Source organism: Apteryx rowi, unplaced genomic scaffold, assembly GCF_003343035.1.
Source record: "Apteryx rowi isolate R43461 unplaced genomic scaffold, aptRow1 scaffold_5, whole genome shotgun sequence".
NCBI classification, from domain to species: domain Eukaryota; kingdom Metazoa; phylum Chordata; class Aves; order Apterygiformes; family Apterygidae; genus Apteryx; species Apteryx rowi.
Genome location: NW_020450760.1, coordinates 706968 through 724435, shown reverse-complemented (window position 1 = coordinate 724435; position 17468 = coordinate 706968). Strand labels below are relative to the sequence as shown.

General features: G+C 37.6%; 1 protein-coding gene across 19 annotated transcripts; it reads right to left on the bottom strand.

The window, feature by feature from the left end:
- Window positions 1-241: 241 nt before the first annotated feature.
- XRCC3 (X-ray repair cross complementing 3) lies at window positions 242-17130 on the bottom strand. Of its 19 annotated transcripts, none has more exons than XR_003255743.1 (9): window positions 16286-17029; window positions 15409-15478; window positions 14929-15066; window positions 13825-14037; window positions 7655-7809; window positions 5024-5236; window positions 4345-4391; window positions 2836-3177; window positions 242-952 (listed from the first exon to the last, which is right to left on the bottom strand). XR_003255743.1 is itself a non-coding variant. In XM_026079517.1 (9 exons), the coding sequence occupies exons 3-9, from the start codon at window positions 15461-15463 to the stop codon at window positions 2919-2921; spliced, it is 1080 nt and encodes a 359-aa protein (XP_025935302.1). In that variant the 5' UTR covers window positions 15464-15478; window positions 16736-16800; window positions 17052-17130; the 3' UTR covers window positions 242-2918. The 19 variants fall into 19 exon arrangements, 18 of the variants coding, with proteins under 18 accessions (XP_025935302.1, XP_025935298.1, XP_025935288.1 ...); XM_026079517.1 differs by adding an exon at window positions 17052-17130 and having other exon boundaries at window positions 242-3177; window positions 16736-16800; XM_026079513.1 differs by having other exon boundaries at window positions 3048-3177; window positions 16286-17030.
- Between the last annotated feature and the right edge of the window lie 338 nt (window positions 17131-17468).

The window sequence follows — 17468 nt, the reverse complement described above, 5'->3', positions numbered from 1 at the left end:
TAAGTAAACTGTGACTTAAGTTACAGAATTAACTGTGGTTCCTTCATGCTTCCATCTTATTCCAGAAAGCAGTGAGGTTTCAACGCGTGCTACAGCAGTATTACAAGACACACCATGAAGGGAAGACGGAGTGGTTCGCAGTGAGGCAATCCCCAGGGATCCTAGCCTGGGCTTTAATGAGGCTCTGTAATAGGAATCAGCCGACTCGTTTTCAGACACTCACAAATCAACTACAGCCACAGACGATTGATAGCTTTTATTTTTTTAAAGAATTATTATTAAACAGTATGTTGCAAAGTTCCTGTCCCAGATAAATAGGCCAGGAATGGAAAACAGTAATATGAGTTACCAATGCTGCGTTTGTTTATCTATCTTCATTAAAATTTGTTTCAAGGAGGGGTGGAACATACAGGGTACCCAGGGCTCTGAGTTACAGCAATCTCACTTTTTCCTTAGATTGAGTACACAGCATGACTTCTGTTTTTTATGGTTTGATTTTATTAAAAATTAAAAATACAAGACAGCATGGTCACTTTTGAATACACAAAGCTGAATAAGACATTAAAAAAGGGCTTTAAAGCCAATTTCAGTTTATGCTATTGCACAAGATCTTTACACAGCAGAAGGGGTCTCAGAAGTCCTTTGGCTTGGAKTTTCCTTCCTTCAGTGCCAAGGCTTGCCTGTACAGATTCTTCTGAAGAACTTCCCTGAGGCAGTTGTGCTGTCCATATCATCTTATGCCTCACTTCCTTGCATCATACTTCTCATACCTCTGAGAAATCTGCTGCCGGAGGGTTCCAGCAGACCCATGTAACAGCTGGACAAAACTTCCTTTCTGCTGCCCAGCTGTGTGCTTTGACAAGACACAGCTGCATCCTTGAAGACTATCACAGGGAATAGGGGGAAGGAAGATTTCTACCAGAAAACGGTTGTTTCACTAGAGTGATGTACTCTAAAATGTAAAAGGAATGCATTTTACTAAGCAATGGTATTGAGGGAAGATGCTCAAGCTTTAACGATGGACTGAAACCTCACAATACTAAGAGATTTATGAATATCGAACCCACCCCCTGTACTTCCCTAGAAGGGATTTTTTTATTACTTAGACTATGGAGAACTAAATGTTCTCATTAGCAGAAAGGCTTAACTGAGCAATGTAGCTTTAAAGGCAAACAAAAGCCCAGAATGAGACAGATGCTGCCTTTGTCTGGGCATCCTGAGAAAGCAGGGAGAAGAAAAAAACTATCTATCTGTCTGAAAGCTTAACAAGTACCTGATACAAGTGAGCAGGCACCCAAGTAACACAGGCAGAATGAGGTCTAATGTCTTTGGAAAATGCGCATAAGTAACTTTTCATCTAGCTTTCTTTCACAGTGACGATAATGCAGGTGATGGCTAGAAAAAGGAAACTGTAGCAGAGGGCAGAAAAAGATGTGATGAACAGTAACAAGAAGAAAGATGTAAAGAAAACCATGTAAAGGTAATAAAAACCCCTGGAAAGAGAATTGTAGCTGTGTGAATGGATGAAAACAGCTAACAGAGCCATTCAGAAACAGCACGATTTAGGTGGAGCCTAGCTGTAAGGACATACAGTAATCATTGATTATGCATAGGCATAAATGGCAGAGAAGACAACAGTATAGTCTACTGCACTAGAAAAATGGAGCAGCAAGAGAAGGAAGGAAAGCTGTTTTAGACCTGATAACCTTGGTTGGAGACTCACAGAAAAATGTTGGACAGCTAATATCTTATTTGTAGAGATAGAGCACTAGTCTACAGTAGAAAGCTCACCAGTGAGTTGCTTGTGTTTTTGAGCAAGCTTATGCAGAGAGCAAGCAGAGGAACAGTAAGACAAGAACACCATCCTGCAGTGAACAGCAACAGCAAAAGTCCTTCCAAAAAGAGACAGATACTACAGAGCTAGGAAGAGAACCAGAAGACAGTCAGGAACACTAAAYACACCTTACAAAACACAGCCAACTGCACCGTCAAGAACATGAACGGAGCTCATGCTCTGAGACCATCTGGTTACCACTCAGTGAGTTTTAGACACAGGCAAGCAGAATAAGGGGGCTGGGGTGCGTGTTTGGTTTGTGTAAACACAAGAGGCTAAACAAGCTTTTGCTATGAGGAGAGAGATCTGGAAAGCAGGAAAAGTGGAAAAAGAGCAGGCTGAAATGAACAACATTAGTGGAAGTTCTGGGTCTATGACTAACAGATCCAGTCCTTTTACGTCTGCTTTGCCTCTCATAGCTACCATCGCTTGTGTGACCCTTTAATCCTTTCTTTAAATTTCCAAATAACTTGTAGAAGTTACATGAAGTCAGATATGCCCACACAGTCCAAAAGCAGTAAAAAGTAATATTTTGATTAAAATTATAAAATAGTTTAAGGTCTTTCTTCCTGTTTGTTTGTCCTAACATTAAGAACAAGCATTTTTATTAAGAAGAGGCCACCTGATTTGTGACAAAGGCCCTAAAAATAGAAAAATGGCTATGCTTAATGCCAACATGAGGACTAGAAATACAAGTAGACAGCATTAACTGGTTGAATTTGAGCCCCTTTTGGGTCTGGAAGCAGAAAAGGTGTATGATTGCAGCATATGCTGTTTCTAGAGTAGTGCGCTATTAAAAAAAAAAAAAAAAAATCCTCAAAAGTCAGGTCTCCTTAACATAGGGATCTCCACATCACACTATATTATGCTGTCTGCCTACCTACAGCTTTACTCTCCTTCAGAATACTTATCTCAAGATGAAAAGCTGATGATATATCTAAATATAGAAACATCAGCCTTTCACAATGGAGAAGAGGCTTTAAAATGTATTATCATATCACCTGTTATGTATTTCAGGATCCATTTCTCTTATGTGTGAACAACCTTAGGTTACTAATAATTCTTCCTGTAGCAACAGTAAATTCTATAAATTTTTGAAGCAGGATGCCATATCATGCAACGGATTTATTCCTTTCACACCTTCCAATTTTACTGTATAGTAGCAAAAGGATGAAGGGAGATGAGGAGCAAAAACTACTCTTAAAGTCCTCACACTTCCAGTGTGGTGTAACGCAACTCCAGATGACTGTTCGGGTTGTGATACTCGACTGACCATCAATCTCATTAGCAGTTGATTTGCCCAGGTTATTCCAAGTGCTGGAGAAACTCTGCTATCCACTGCACTATAAAGAAAGCATTACAGATTTCCACATGTATGAATTTAATATGAAACATCTTGAGTTTGATTATAACTAAAAATCATCTACTGCCTTACATATTTACTACCATTTGCTCTATTTAAAGCTGTAGAGATTATAGGGGGATTATGCACACACCACTAAGTGCTAGGCTTCCTCTATAGTCAGCTGAGGACTGGAAGAGGAAGAGTGCTTTTATACAGAATAGTTCAGTCATTCTTCAAACTTCAGCCATGGTGAATACCTGCCTCTGTCTTGAAGGATTCCCTCTTGTGGCAGGAAAATAGTAATAGAAAAGTGTTTGCACTTAAAATACTTTTGGCCCTGAATTCCATTAGAAACTACATTTAGAAATGCTGGATAGATATTATATATATATATATATATAAAATATATATGTATGTATGCATGTATGCATGTATGTATGTATATGGAGTGTGTGTGTGTGTGTGCATATATAAATATATATATTTATATTTATATATTTTTTCAATTCATCAAAGCTTAAAACAATCTTCTTCCTGGAGAATATGCAACCTCTCCAGCAAAGAGTTACAGTCACCTTGTTCTTTGTCAAGTTCTGAATCAGGAGGACCTATGTTAACTTTTCAAAAAATGCATGTATTTAACTCCTAGCTTATGTAATAAATTAAGATTATCATTAGGCTTCAAACAAAAATATATTTGTTTGAATCCTGTTAATCTCTTGGTRTCAAAAGGCAGTTGTTCTTGTTGCTCAGGTTTTTTTCTTAAAACACCAACAACCACCCCCCCACACACACAAAGTTGGGTTGCTATATTTTTCTAAACAGGCAGAAAATGCACCCAGTTATATCAGAAACAAGTTGAGATACAAATTCTCCTGTGTTAGCAAGTACAGCAGCCATTAACTCCAGGGATTTTTCTCCCCTAACCTACTCCCTGTGGTAAGGAATTACCACATAACTGTATACTACAGGGTTTTGGGTTTTTTTTCCCCTGATTTACAGCATGGTAGCTATTACTGCTCTCCAGCAAATACAGCTTGTTGGGTAGATCCACTGCTGCTCTTAATATGTTCCTACAGTTTATATGGGAGTTAAAGAAAAATATGCTRGTTAAATGCTTCTATGTGTGACACTGTTACATTTCGTTTTGCAGGACATGACTTACCTACAATTGCACTGAGCAGCTTCTGATTCACTCACTGCATCAGTCACCTAAATCAGAAAGTAACATTTGAACGTGACTTGTAGTTATGCATTTGTTTTTGGCAAACAGAAGGAAAGAGAATGAAGCCAATAAAGTCCAAATTATTGAATCATATATATAAAACCCTTATTCTTTCAAGGCAAACTAAAAGGAATTGTGAAGTACTACCTTAGTTTACAGTGCTTCAACAATTTAGCTAGCTAAAGTTTATAGGAATGTAACTGCTATTAGATGCTGAATCTGTTAAAACAAACACAAAAGAAAAAACAAAAACAAAAATAAACAACCACACACCACACACACTGTTCCTATACTTAAGCTATTAATCATATCTTTTTTATACATGCAGGTAAAAGGTACTGATACCCAAATCTCCAAAAGGTGTCTAATTCCCAATGAATTTACTACTTTTGAAGGCCTGTCCTGTCAGGCCTAAATGATATTCTTAAATTTTGAAAACATTAAAATTTACTGGTTTAAAGTAACCTAGTTTAAGGAAACTGGAAGTTTCTGTCTGTCAATAAGACTCRGTTGACAGTGTTACTTTTAAAAGCAACACTTACAAATCTGTTTGCACAAATCTCCCCYCAACAGCCATTAATTTAACGGCCTTATAAAGTAAGTATTTTTGATGTCATACCTGATTAATGCACATTATTGGAGTCCTGAATCTAGTGCTTAAACTGTGAAGCTGTGCTCCAAATGTCTGCAAATACCGAGCTTTCGTAACAGAATCTGAAACTCCAAATTCGCATCGAAACAAAGCAGCAATAGAGTCTACGACCACCAGCCGCGCCATGCCTCTTGTGAGCAGTAAAGAAATCCTTTTAGTAATGCAGTTGTGGAAGGTGTCCTATCGCAAAATACAAATATCTGACACTGAAACGATTCAAATAACAATATTTGTAAGATTAGGATAGTAACTACAGTTCTCATCACTTAAATGTAAGCTGATGAAGTTTCTAATCAGAGAATGAGTTTGTGGATCTGTAAGTTTCACTGGTAAAAATTTTTAAGGGGTGTCTTACATTTTTATCTAAAACAAACAAACAAAGGAAACTAAATGCAACCTGTGTATATCATGTGCAATCTACTGAAGTTATTTGCAGCTGTACTCACTTAAATCAAGTATGTTCGGATGTTTCCAGATCTYGAGAATGCAATAGCACAGTCCTGAACCATTCCTATTTTGCAGYAGTGGTTCTTACTAAAACACTGAGGACTCAAGACTAGCATTAAATATTCAAAACAGAAGTTAAAGACTATGCTGCTATTTCACTAATGACATTTTGGTGATAAAATATACAGCTACTATATCAACCCCCCCTTGATCAAAAGTCCTATTAATATCTGCAACTCATTTCCTCCCTTTTTATGAAAAAAGTTTTATCAATTGAATATTTTGAAGTTCTCCAAACTTTCCAACTGCAGGAAGTTTTAGTAGAAAATACTTTGCAGAGTGTAACTTTATGTAATAATAGTGATACTAGTCAGACCAAAGGTCTTTCTAGGCCAGATCTTGTCTTTAGCAGTGGTCTACAATAGCTGAGTACAAAGGAGAGCAAGCATACAATAATCTTAGCTTCTAGATGTCAATCATTCAGGGACAACATTGGCAATAAACAAAAACAAAACCCAGACAGTTACAGTTCTTTTGATTGGTGCCATTCTTTAAAGAAGTAGGGGCTCACAGCTGAAAAGCTTACACGCATCCAAAATTACAGGTAATATCTTTCAACATTCCATAGCTATTAGAACTAGATTGTAATTCTCAAGTCTGAATTACAGTAAGATCTATTCTATTAAACTAGCTGCTCCTGACAAAAGCAATAGTATTTAAAAAAAAAAAAAAGCCTGTGATGATATAAGTGAGGTAAAAATTACTCAGTAGAATATATGATCTTCAGATTCCGGAAAATGAATTTTTTTTTGTTTCCACTTGCTGGTATGTCTACAGGCATTTCAGTTTTTCTAAATGTATGGGAACTTTCTGTCCATACAAGACTCATTCCTTTCAAGTGAATACATGAACAACTGAATTCTTCAGAATGAAACATGTCAAAAATTTTGATGTGGAAGAAAATACAGACTGCAATTATAATTTGAGTTTCTACTTCAATTGCTATAACCTATCTCTCTCTCTCTATAACAATCTATTCTATGTATATTGCTATATATGTGTAATCTATATGGATTGAGAGAGCAAGCAAGCGGGAACACAAGCTATATACAGCAATACATAAATTGTGAAAAATCTACTGTGCAATTGCTTAACAGGGAGTATAATATTTTAAGGGTATTTTAGAGAAATGTACATATTATTTTAAGTTGATTTTTTCCTGTTATTATGCAGACTTTTTACAATAACATACTTTATAGCTCCAAAAGACTGCAGTAAGAACTTTAATTAATGCTTCCAATGGAAGGTAYGTGGAAAAGGCAGCTTAGCTGCTGCCTGGGCTATGCAGTGAATAAGTGRCAAATATATCATACGAACGTACAATATCTTCTTACACTTATAAACTAAGACCAAGATTAACAAAGTGCCAGCAATCAGAATATGTTAACAAGATCTGCTTTTGAGCCTTACAGAAAACAGAACTTYTAATGTTCTATCAAATAAACTACATATCCATGGCCATTTAAGAAATCAGAAAGCACAAAGATGTGTCTTTACAAGGCAAGAACATGGTACTGAAGTTAGTATCTTTTTTTCCCCCAACTCTACTAAGATGTCTAAAAATGAGAGAAGGGGAAAGACAGCAGCACTACAGCTGTTACGCTGTGCCACTACTTATTCTGGGCATCATTTTTTGTATCCTTCCCTTCTATTCATTTGATTTTCAACTTATTAACTCTGGCCTTATATTGCAAATATGGACCACCTTTTGCATACGCATTTGTATCCTGTCTGCAAACTCAATCAAGATTTCTCTAGGAGCTGTAGTAAAACCAGCAGCAATAACTCTACTGCATTTTAATAAACATAAAGATTTATAAAATCCACCACATCATTTCATTCTGAAAAAGATGGATGTTTATCTTTGAATAGCTCCCAATCTTTCACAATGAAACACTAAGTAAAAGACTTAGCTCCTGAAGACCTGACTCAGTTTTCTAAAAGCAATTGGCAGAGATAAAAAAGCAAGTATTCATTGTAAACCTTAGGTCACTYGTAGTCTTTTGCAAGCTCTTCTGCATCAAAAAGACTCCTGTGGTAACTGGGTTATAGCATTATAATGATTTATTTGTAAGTCATGCCACTACTTACTAGGTCTGCTGCGTGCTCAATGAAAATAYTGTTTCCAAATTTGATTTTCTGTATGATTTCAGTTGGAACATCTGCACGCAGCTTATGCTGTTGATCTATGAGTTGCTGCAAACGTTTACTTGGGAATACGTCTTCTGTACAAATGTAGACTGCTCCTACAATCCAGAAAACAACCTGTTACTAAATCATGGCTCTTAGATAGACACAGTTTTTTTAACAGCACAAAAACAAAACAAYGCATTATGCACTTAGAAGTTAAGCATACTTAACTGGAAATTCTTTTTACTTTTGTACACTCCTATTGAATCAATGATGAACAACCAAAAGAAAACGCTGCTATGACTTTCCTGTAGCTGCCAGATGCCTTTTTAGTGCCTTCTGGCACAACTGCATTTTTGCACTCTCCAGTGGTCCACTAGGTGCCACTCTTCCTGCACGGCCGCAGAACGCCTGCCTGCCTGACCGGGATGATGGAGTATCGTAACCTCTTCAACCACAAATAGAGTAATACTGGTACTGCATAGTTTGCCTTAGACTAGTAATTCTGATTAATTTCACTCACCCTTTTGAACCTTCTCGATATCAAATTTATATATGGAGGGATACTTTTTGCCATACTTGTAAAACAGTTTAAAGAGGATCAGTCATCCATTCTCATTCCAATTAACTCTTCCTGAAAATRGTACATTAGATAAAAAGTATTATACTTCATCACATTACTGTCAGTGATGGCTATATATTTTTACTGCAGGTTCTGGTTAACAAGAATGCATTATTGTAGAGAAAGTTAACTACATATGTCAAAGATTTGGAGAAAAAAGGATTATGTGCAGTATTTCTTTATTAGAATACTGTTGCTGTTATTGTAGAATTAGTCAGAATTGTCTGAAAACAACAGCTAATAATTATAGGATTACATCTAAGGATTAAGCCCACTCGCTGAAATGGTTCGGGCTGCTAATACAGCTTGGCAGCTGATGCGCTTGGCAACACTGGACCTCCTCAGTATTTCCACCCCAGTGGTCCATTTTCTACACTGGCTCTCTAGGGAGCAGAAAGACCCATTTCCAGTTGCAACTTCCAAACACACAACATATTCCACAGAAAAAATATGAAACTATACCCAGTAGTAGGAACTGGAAGAGCACAGGGCTGGATTGAGGAAATATTGAAAGTTTTCCATTCCAAATAAAAATATTTTGCTGATGGGCACCTGCATAACACAAGGTATTGAATTTTGAGAACTCTTCTATAAGARACAAGCATGGCCATAAGCCTAATTTGCTTGAAGACTGATGTCATTACCTGATCATGATTCCTGTACTATAACACCAAAAAAAAAAAAAAAGAAAAAGAGTGCAAAATTGAACTACAAATGGTTTCTGTATTTTCCCACACACACTTTCTATTTCAAATATTATTTGAGTGGATGGAATTTTGGATTTGAAACTGTGAGCATAAACAATGTATTTGATAATTACAATAGGTAAACTCATATGCAATACTTGTAGACACAAATGAGCATATGTGCAATTTTTCATTTGGGCAGAAGGAAATCAAAACAGAAAGTAAGTCCACCAGTACTTGAATACATTAAGTTTACAGTGACATCCACAGCTTGCTGAATACTGTCTGAACTTGTATGAATATTAGGGTGAGAAAAGCACAGTACATTATTTAATAAATTGTATAATTTAACTGCTTAAGTTAGTTAAATAGCTAATTATTAAACAGCTAATTCAGTGAACTTTAACTTTCTTGACTATTTTTCTAGGTTAATTTCTCCTAACTGGATCATTTCTCACAGCTGTCACTGTCAAGTTGGGTGGTGATGAATATCGAATAGGCAGGCATATAACTTGACTGAAGGCAGTTCCAGACATTCCTAATCAAATTTTTCAGTTTCATGATTTCTAAAAAGCCAGTGAGTCAAGACAAATTTCTAATCATGAATTTGATTCGTTATGTATATCTAGCATCAATATTTGCTCAGATAAACCAATAACGTCTTGCAAGACTTGAGTCACAAAACTCAAATCATTATGGTGCAAATCCACAGCTTTAGATAAACTTGGTGGGGGCAAGGGGAGGAGGGTGGGGAGAAAGATACGCAGCTCCCTTAAGCCCATGTGCTTCCAAGCTCATACTAAGAAAAGCTATGCTCACTTGTGTTGAAATGTCTGAAGGCTAGAACAGTTCCGATGTACAACATTCTGGACCTCTCATCTACCATTCTTCTTCACAACAGATTGGCTTTTGCACAACGCAGCCTAATTCTGAATGACAGGGATTTCTTTATCACAGATACTGGCTCACAGAGAGAATATTTGCTTTTTAAAGTCAGACCTGCCTTAAGCAGTATGTCCTTTCTACTCTCCTCAGTTTACATAAAGGGTGGAATGTTTGTTATTTGAGACTGTTTATGTCTTTTCAAATGCAGACTCACACTTCTACATAGATCAATACTATAATGTTTAGATATCTGCCTTTCAATCCAGAGGTATTGCACCACTCAATACATTTCTAAACAAAGAACACAGTATTCTTGCTGGAAAAAAATATATATATWWTATATATATATAAARAATTATCTGGAGACAAAGAATGTAAAATTCTACTAAAGATAAAGACATTCCTCACAGATAACTTCAGTACAGTAGTAAGAATAATGATAGGAACAATCATAACGTAAAAGCAGAAGACTAAAAGYATCAACCAACCCTACTGTATTATAAACATACTCAGTTGAGTCTCAGTTTGCAAGGTAATCCTGCAGCTGTAATACCTCTAGGGAAGAAAGAAAAAGCTGGAGAAGCAAAAATCTGGTCCTCTCTGAGCTACTGGTCCAGCAACCTAGTTTTAAAATACCTGCCCAATATATACACTCTATCCCCTTTGTAAAATCACAACAGGGATTTTAAAGTTCAAACGATCACATTTACTTATGCTAAATAATTGTTTCAGGGAAACATTTGTGTTAAAAAAAAATCAAAAGAGATTATTTCGTTCTTCAGAACAGTTTCAGTGCACAGACTGACTGGTGTTTCCTGCCTCAGTTCAGTTTTGCAAACACCAGATCAGTTACCTGCCAACCTTCCACTCTGCTGTAATACTTGTATGACATCAGTTAAATCTAATAGAGCAGATATTGTAGTCTCAGTACATAACTGGTCCAGTCGTGCTTTCTCCAAAGTATACAGTGGGACAACCTTCTTTCTTGAAATGCTGCTCATTTCAGAAGACGGTAATGTAATTTTCATCCTGATCTTTCTTGAGAGAGTTAACCCCCACAAAATACAGTGGATGAACTTTGTTTTGGCCTAAAATTCAAGTCTCACAGTAAAAGGAGAGTAGCACTCTATCCTATTGGACCCTTGTAAAGATTCTTCAACTTCTGCCTGGGATCTTCAGTTGAGCCACAATAAAAGCATTCGAATAGCAAGAACACRCACCCACGCATTAAAAATGCAAGAGGTGCTTTGTAGCAGTTACAGGAGTTCAAGTTAGAAGATACTGACAGACAGGCAAACCCAACAGGAAAGACAAATGTCTAATCACAAAGCCAAAGCCCTTAACAATATTCAGATATCTTAATGATAGGCGGATTGTCAYAACCTAAATAAAAAGAAGAGACCAGTACAAGACAGAGAAGAGCCTATGGCATCATGCTATTTACAGTTTATTAGGAAGCTGTCAACACTAGCAGCAATTCAAGAGCCTGGGTATTTATCRCTTTTGAAAGAGAAGCTGGGAGACACTCTTAGAAAGTTGTCCTGAATGATCACATAAGCATCCTTCCCCACAGTTCTACAACAAGAAAATAGAAACTAGCTATTTTATCAGGTCTCAGTGCTCTTCTGTCATTTAGGCTGATGACAGTACTATACTGGTTGTTGGGGGAAAAAAAAAAAAGACCAAAAAGAAAAAAACTCGAAAGTTGYAAATGATTTTCAAATAAGGGAATGGAAGAATTTTCAGTCCTAGAAACATAATCTGCCATGCACCAAACTGACTTTGTTAGCAAGAATCCGTAGCAAATATCTTTTCTAATTCAGAATTCTAATGTAGTTATGAATTTGTCACATTATATTCATTATATTTACTCATAAATATGGGCATATAAATTCAGCCAATATGCAACAGACCATAACTGACATTCTTAGAATGGCACAAAGATAACCTTGAGGCAAAGGATGTCCCAATTTTTTGGTTTGCTGCCAACCTTCTAGCACTGAAAACTATAAACAAGAATAGCACAAAGTCAAATGAAGTAAATACACAATAAATCTTTACTGTCTCAAGAAATGCATTTCAACATCACCACCTAAGAGAAGGCAAAAGTTTCTAGCACTAAAAAAAAATAACCCCATAAATTTAAACGTTTAGCAAACTTTTAGCAAGGAGTTTTATCTTCTTCTATTGGTCGAGCTAGACTTCTGTGATGAAAAATAAGCATCATTGTTCTCCTTCTTCCAAGTTTTCTAAAGAAAAAAAGCTCTTCATTACTTTCTTTCCTGTATTTCTCCATGTGAAACCCAACATTTCTTATTCATAGATTGTAAAAGAATCAAGGTTGTGCAACAGCCTTTAACTTTGTATCATTTTTTTCCTCCTTCATTTTGGAGTACTCTAATTTTACAAAACAGTTCGATAAATCCAACATATTAGTTGTAATACTGTGATTACGGTTTAGAATTTTAAATTTAAGCTTGACATAGATCTGCTCTGATGTACTATGATGATGATCTGCTATGTTGCAGCTCCTACTAACATATCTCATCAAGATAGGTACCATTCATTACCAGTTTCTAAAAACAAGGATTCCTTGATGTACTTATACTGCAGTCTAATCAAGATCCTCAAAAGTTCTGTCCTCTCAGCCCTTCAAAAATGCTCTGGCTCTCTCACAGGAGCATCGATACGATGACCACCCTATCCACTGCTCTTTCACRAACCGCTTGGCAGTGGCTAAATGGGGAATGCAACCGCAATGAAGCAATCACAATATCACCAAGTGCTAAGGAACAGCCACCATCTCCACACACAAGTAACAACAGATGGGCCATTCTGTGGCTCTCAAAGGAAGATTCTCGAGACAAAAATGCCAGTAGGATGCTGGGCCCCTTTTTCTGTATTCTGMCTCTGTTCTAGTTTGTTCTTTTCTTCCAACACAAATAGAGAGAAGCACTGGGGTATGAATGAAAACATATTTTCACTCATAATATCTGTAGCAGTTAACAGCAACACAGGAAGGAATTGAACAGCAYATATTTGCTTCTGCTCTGATTAATGACATAACTTAAAGCAAAGTAATGCAAGTCAAAGGCTCATTTCTGCCCTTTAAGCACTATTTTCATTTGGACACTCCAGGATTTTTCCATGTGGGTAGATACGGTACAAGAAATAATTGAAGAAGTTTCTCCACAACAAACCACTGAGCTGCCAAATTAAACCCAGTGTTACATGGAAAGAAGAGCAAGATCACAGCCAAAAAACAATTAAAGCAGACCACCAGGACAGTGAATTCTTGGAAGTGAGACAGATTTTTCCCTTTCTAAAAAGACATAAAAGAAAATACCAGAAGTTAGATTAAGGGGAAAGAGACAGTYAAAAGCCATATTTCAAAGAAAATCTACTTATTTTTGCAAAAATCGGAAAATCGCATGTATAAAACAATGCTTTCTTCAACTAGTTTTCCATCAATTTTACTCTGTAAATTATTTTAATTAGGGTAATCAAACTAAATATTATTTGAAATTTAAAACCTCTAACTGGGAATATACACCACATACCAGAGATGTTTGTGGAAAATTACCTGTTTGACAAGCTGTTTTGCTGTGGTTGTTACTTGAGAAGTCAGTAAGTACTTATGACAGTGATGCTTTTCCTATGTTGTTTGCATGTGTGTCTTCTTTCACCCACATTGGCAGGTGGGTAAACAACAGCCAACAGCAATTTTATATTACATTACGTTGCGATGCAGGGCATGTGCACAGTATGCTTTTCTCTTCATACTGCTGCGTTACCAATTAGCTTACCACTAATGCTACTGCAGAAGGGCAAGACATTCAGCGAATAAAAACATTTACTTCAACACAGARATAATGCTCTTAAAGACAGCATATTCCTCCAAATGGCAAATAAATCAACGTATACATTCCAGTACTTACCAGACTCTAATCCACCATATTTGTAAGGATACTGCACACAAAGGCACAGCTGTAAACTAATCTGGGTCTTCCCAGCAGAACTTTCGCCGGCAAGTTCTGTGATTCCCACTAAAGGAATGCCACCTTTTAACAAGTTATCTAGTACTGAACATCCCAGGCTTAGTTTCTGGTGYTGGGAGGTGAGATGATGTTTATCTTGGTAGAGCTGAAGCGCTGAAGGATATTTTTTTTAAAGGGGGGGGGGGAAGGGAGGAAAGAAAAAGTTCCATTTAGTATCTTTCTAACACACAATGATACAATATAGAGGCTATACACCAGGTTTGCATCTGCAACAGATACTTTCTTTGTTGATGGGAGGTTTTTCTAATTTAGCCTGGTCTTCCGCACCTCCCTTTCCCATGCACAATCTATTAATTGTATGCCATGAGCAAAAATAGATAGTTTACACTGTACCCTTTCCTCCTCTAGATCTTTTTTTCCTTTCTCTGCCTCTAAAGAGTCTCTGTGGAAAGCTACACATAGGGAAAATCTTGCCAACACGGTTCAAGCAGAGCAGYTATGGAAATGGAAAGCTATAGCAGACTATGAAAGAGCATAGCAGGCATCTGGCCAAGACCTGAAGATATATGTAGAGCTCAAGGAAACAGATTAGAAGTACAGAGCTGCCATGAAGCATTTGTACAGGAGGAGCTGTCAGATCCTGCAGATTTGGAATTATGTGTTTGTATCACATCATTTATATAGTTTCTAACAGACAAGCTTTTCAACTAGTCTCAGTCCAAAAGGAAAATAATGAGAGAGACAGAGTTCAGCAAGAGAAAGGAAAATCTTGTGTTCCTCTCATCAAGTTTTCCAGTCTGGGGAATTATTTTGTTGTGTTTTAAATAGGCTTGATCCTGAAGAATGATTCCCATCCACTTCCATCTACCTTCAGGATCTCACAGGAGCTGTCCTTAGGATAATTAAGCCTTTTCATTTTCAGAATCATTATCAAATCATATTACTTATTAACTAGGAACCAAAACTATACCTTCTCCCAGTGACAATACATTTGATGATTTAAATAGAAGACTTTTTTTTTTTTTTTTGCATTAGCTGTATTACCTGTAAGCATACTATTTTTCCTCAGTGTGCGAGAGATTGTTTTCAGTAAATACTGTATATCTGCACTGGATAGTTTCATCAATCTTTGCAAGTCTGCTTCAGAAAGATTTAAAATCTCTTTCACTGATTTTATGTCAGCTGAAATTAGAGGAATTCTTATAAATAATTTTGGCTGGATTACATTCTTATGCACAAAAGAAAAGTTCTCCCACTTCCTACTTCCCCTAAAGTTTATCTACACCGCAGGATTAAATTCTTGTGATCTAAGCAGGCAACATTTACATTGAATGTATCAAAACATGCTATAAAATTGTTTGGAATCATTGAATCATGGGGAGAAGCTATCATTTCTAATTACAAGATTGGCTTATGAAATATTTAATTGCAGTTCCAAAATGTTGCTATCTATATACTTATATCCACAAACACACAATTATTTAAAKGAAGACTTATTAGCTAAACACTTGCAGATTAAGTTACCTTTTTTAAGGGCAGCAATTACTTTAGGGTTCAAGTCAAACTGGTCCCAATCCATTTCCTGATACAGTAACTGGGGTGAACAGAACATCAGGTAATTATCACCTATTATATATTTTTTTAAATCAGACATACATGCAATACAAAAAATAAGCATGATTCAGTGTGATAACTTTGTAGGAATATTCTATTTTTACTTTTTAACAATACATTTCTTCATTATTTTAGAAAAGCAGCAATGATTCAGCACAGTGGCTGAGGTCTTCTCAGATAGTTCGTTGCATATATGCTATTAAAGACTTAAACTAATAATGATGTAGTTACAAATTGCTGGTCATTTTAATTGTATACCCACCTAGGGTATTTGCTCTCGACTGAAGCTTGCAAATATGCAGTAATTTCTATCCTGCCGTTCTTTACAAAAACTTTTCATTTTCAAAGAGGAAAAAAAACCCTCATGGACATGCAATTCAGAATAATCCAGAACTAGTCATATATCTGAAATTCAAATGTATTTTGATTTACTAAAACATAGTTTGTTACTAACAACAACAACGTTACATGCTGTTTTAGTACTTTGATCTAAAACTCTACAGTTTAGYACTATAATTACCTAGGGAAAAAAAAAATACTGTGATGCTTATTACTGTTACGCAGATCATCTTTATGAAGGATAGCGTTCGACACTTAAGAGTTATATAAGAATACATGACTTAATGAACATTCAGCTTTTTAACATGGGGGAAGGAAGTTTGCCATGGATCCTGAGAACAGAATGAATGTAGGAAAAAAAAATCATTTTTAAGCAATAGTTATTAAAAGCAACTTTCTGACAAGTGTTTCAAAGTTCAAGCTTATTGAAATTAATTATAATCATGACCTTTGACTCAAAGGATTCCACATCATTTTGCATACTTCACTCATCTGAAGCCATTGAAATTCAGCTACTGCTGCTTAAGGCACTAGGAAGAGAGGGAAATTACCAGAAAACAACTGTAGCAAAGTAGGATTGGAGCAAAAAAATACAAAGGGCCTTTGATTTTGAAGCCCGTTTCAAAATCCTCATGCGCTTAGTTGTATGACATTCAATTCATCAGTTGGAGGAGAAAAGAAGAATCTATTCAGTACCGATTCGTATTTATGGTTGAAGGCACAGGAAAAACATAAATTGATAAACTCTAAACCAGTCGAGCAGGGACGAGTGCCTAGGTTTTCTATTTCCAGCAGAGCAGGCTATCACGGAAGACAGTGAGCACGAACACGGGGAATAGCAGGGCCACAACGAGACGAGGAGAAACGGTGCAGCCTCCTCTCCGTACCACACGCCTACCGAAACGAGCTGTTCTTCATCAACCTCTGGAAAACATYCGTCAGGTAAGTTACGCGACGTTACAGCTATAAAGAGGAAGACAAAACGGCTGCAACCTCACAAAGCAAATTCGCCCTTGCTGTAACCTGAGTAGGGCCACAAACATCAGGATCGAAGGAAACGCCGCTCTTACGCGAACGAGAGCGCGCACAAGCTACCTGCGCGTGACCGCCGCGCGCCCCACGACGCCCTGCAGAGCCCGCCCGCCAACGGGCCTAACCGCCCCCGCGACGCCACGCGACGCCAAACACCGCAGCCAATCGGCGAAGCGGCTTGCCTGCGACGTCGTTAGGCACAGGCCAATGAGGGCGCCTCAGAGCGAGAGCTGCCAGCGGAGCAGCCAATGGCAGGGCGCTACCCGGAAGAGCTTAGGACGCTTTCGGTTGCGGTTCGCTTCGGCAGGAGCAGTGAGGAGTTGATTAGCGTCCGCGGCAGGCACCAGCCCTGCGAGGAGCGCTCCGAAACGGCCGCCGCAGGGCGCCGTCCCGCCACCCAGCGCCAGCTCCGCGAGGCTTCGGCCAGGGGAGCCCGCCCCCTACTCGCTCCTCCTCGCTGATTGGCTACAAAGCTTCTTTGAGCGCTGAATACTGGGGCCTGACTGAAGCGTTTATGTCCTTCGCTTCCGGGTTGTGAAGCTGCGCTTCCCGTTGCGCATGCGCATCTAGCACGCAAAGGGGCGGGAGAGGGAGTAAAT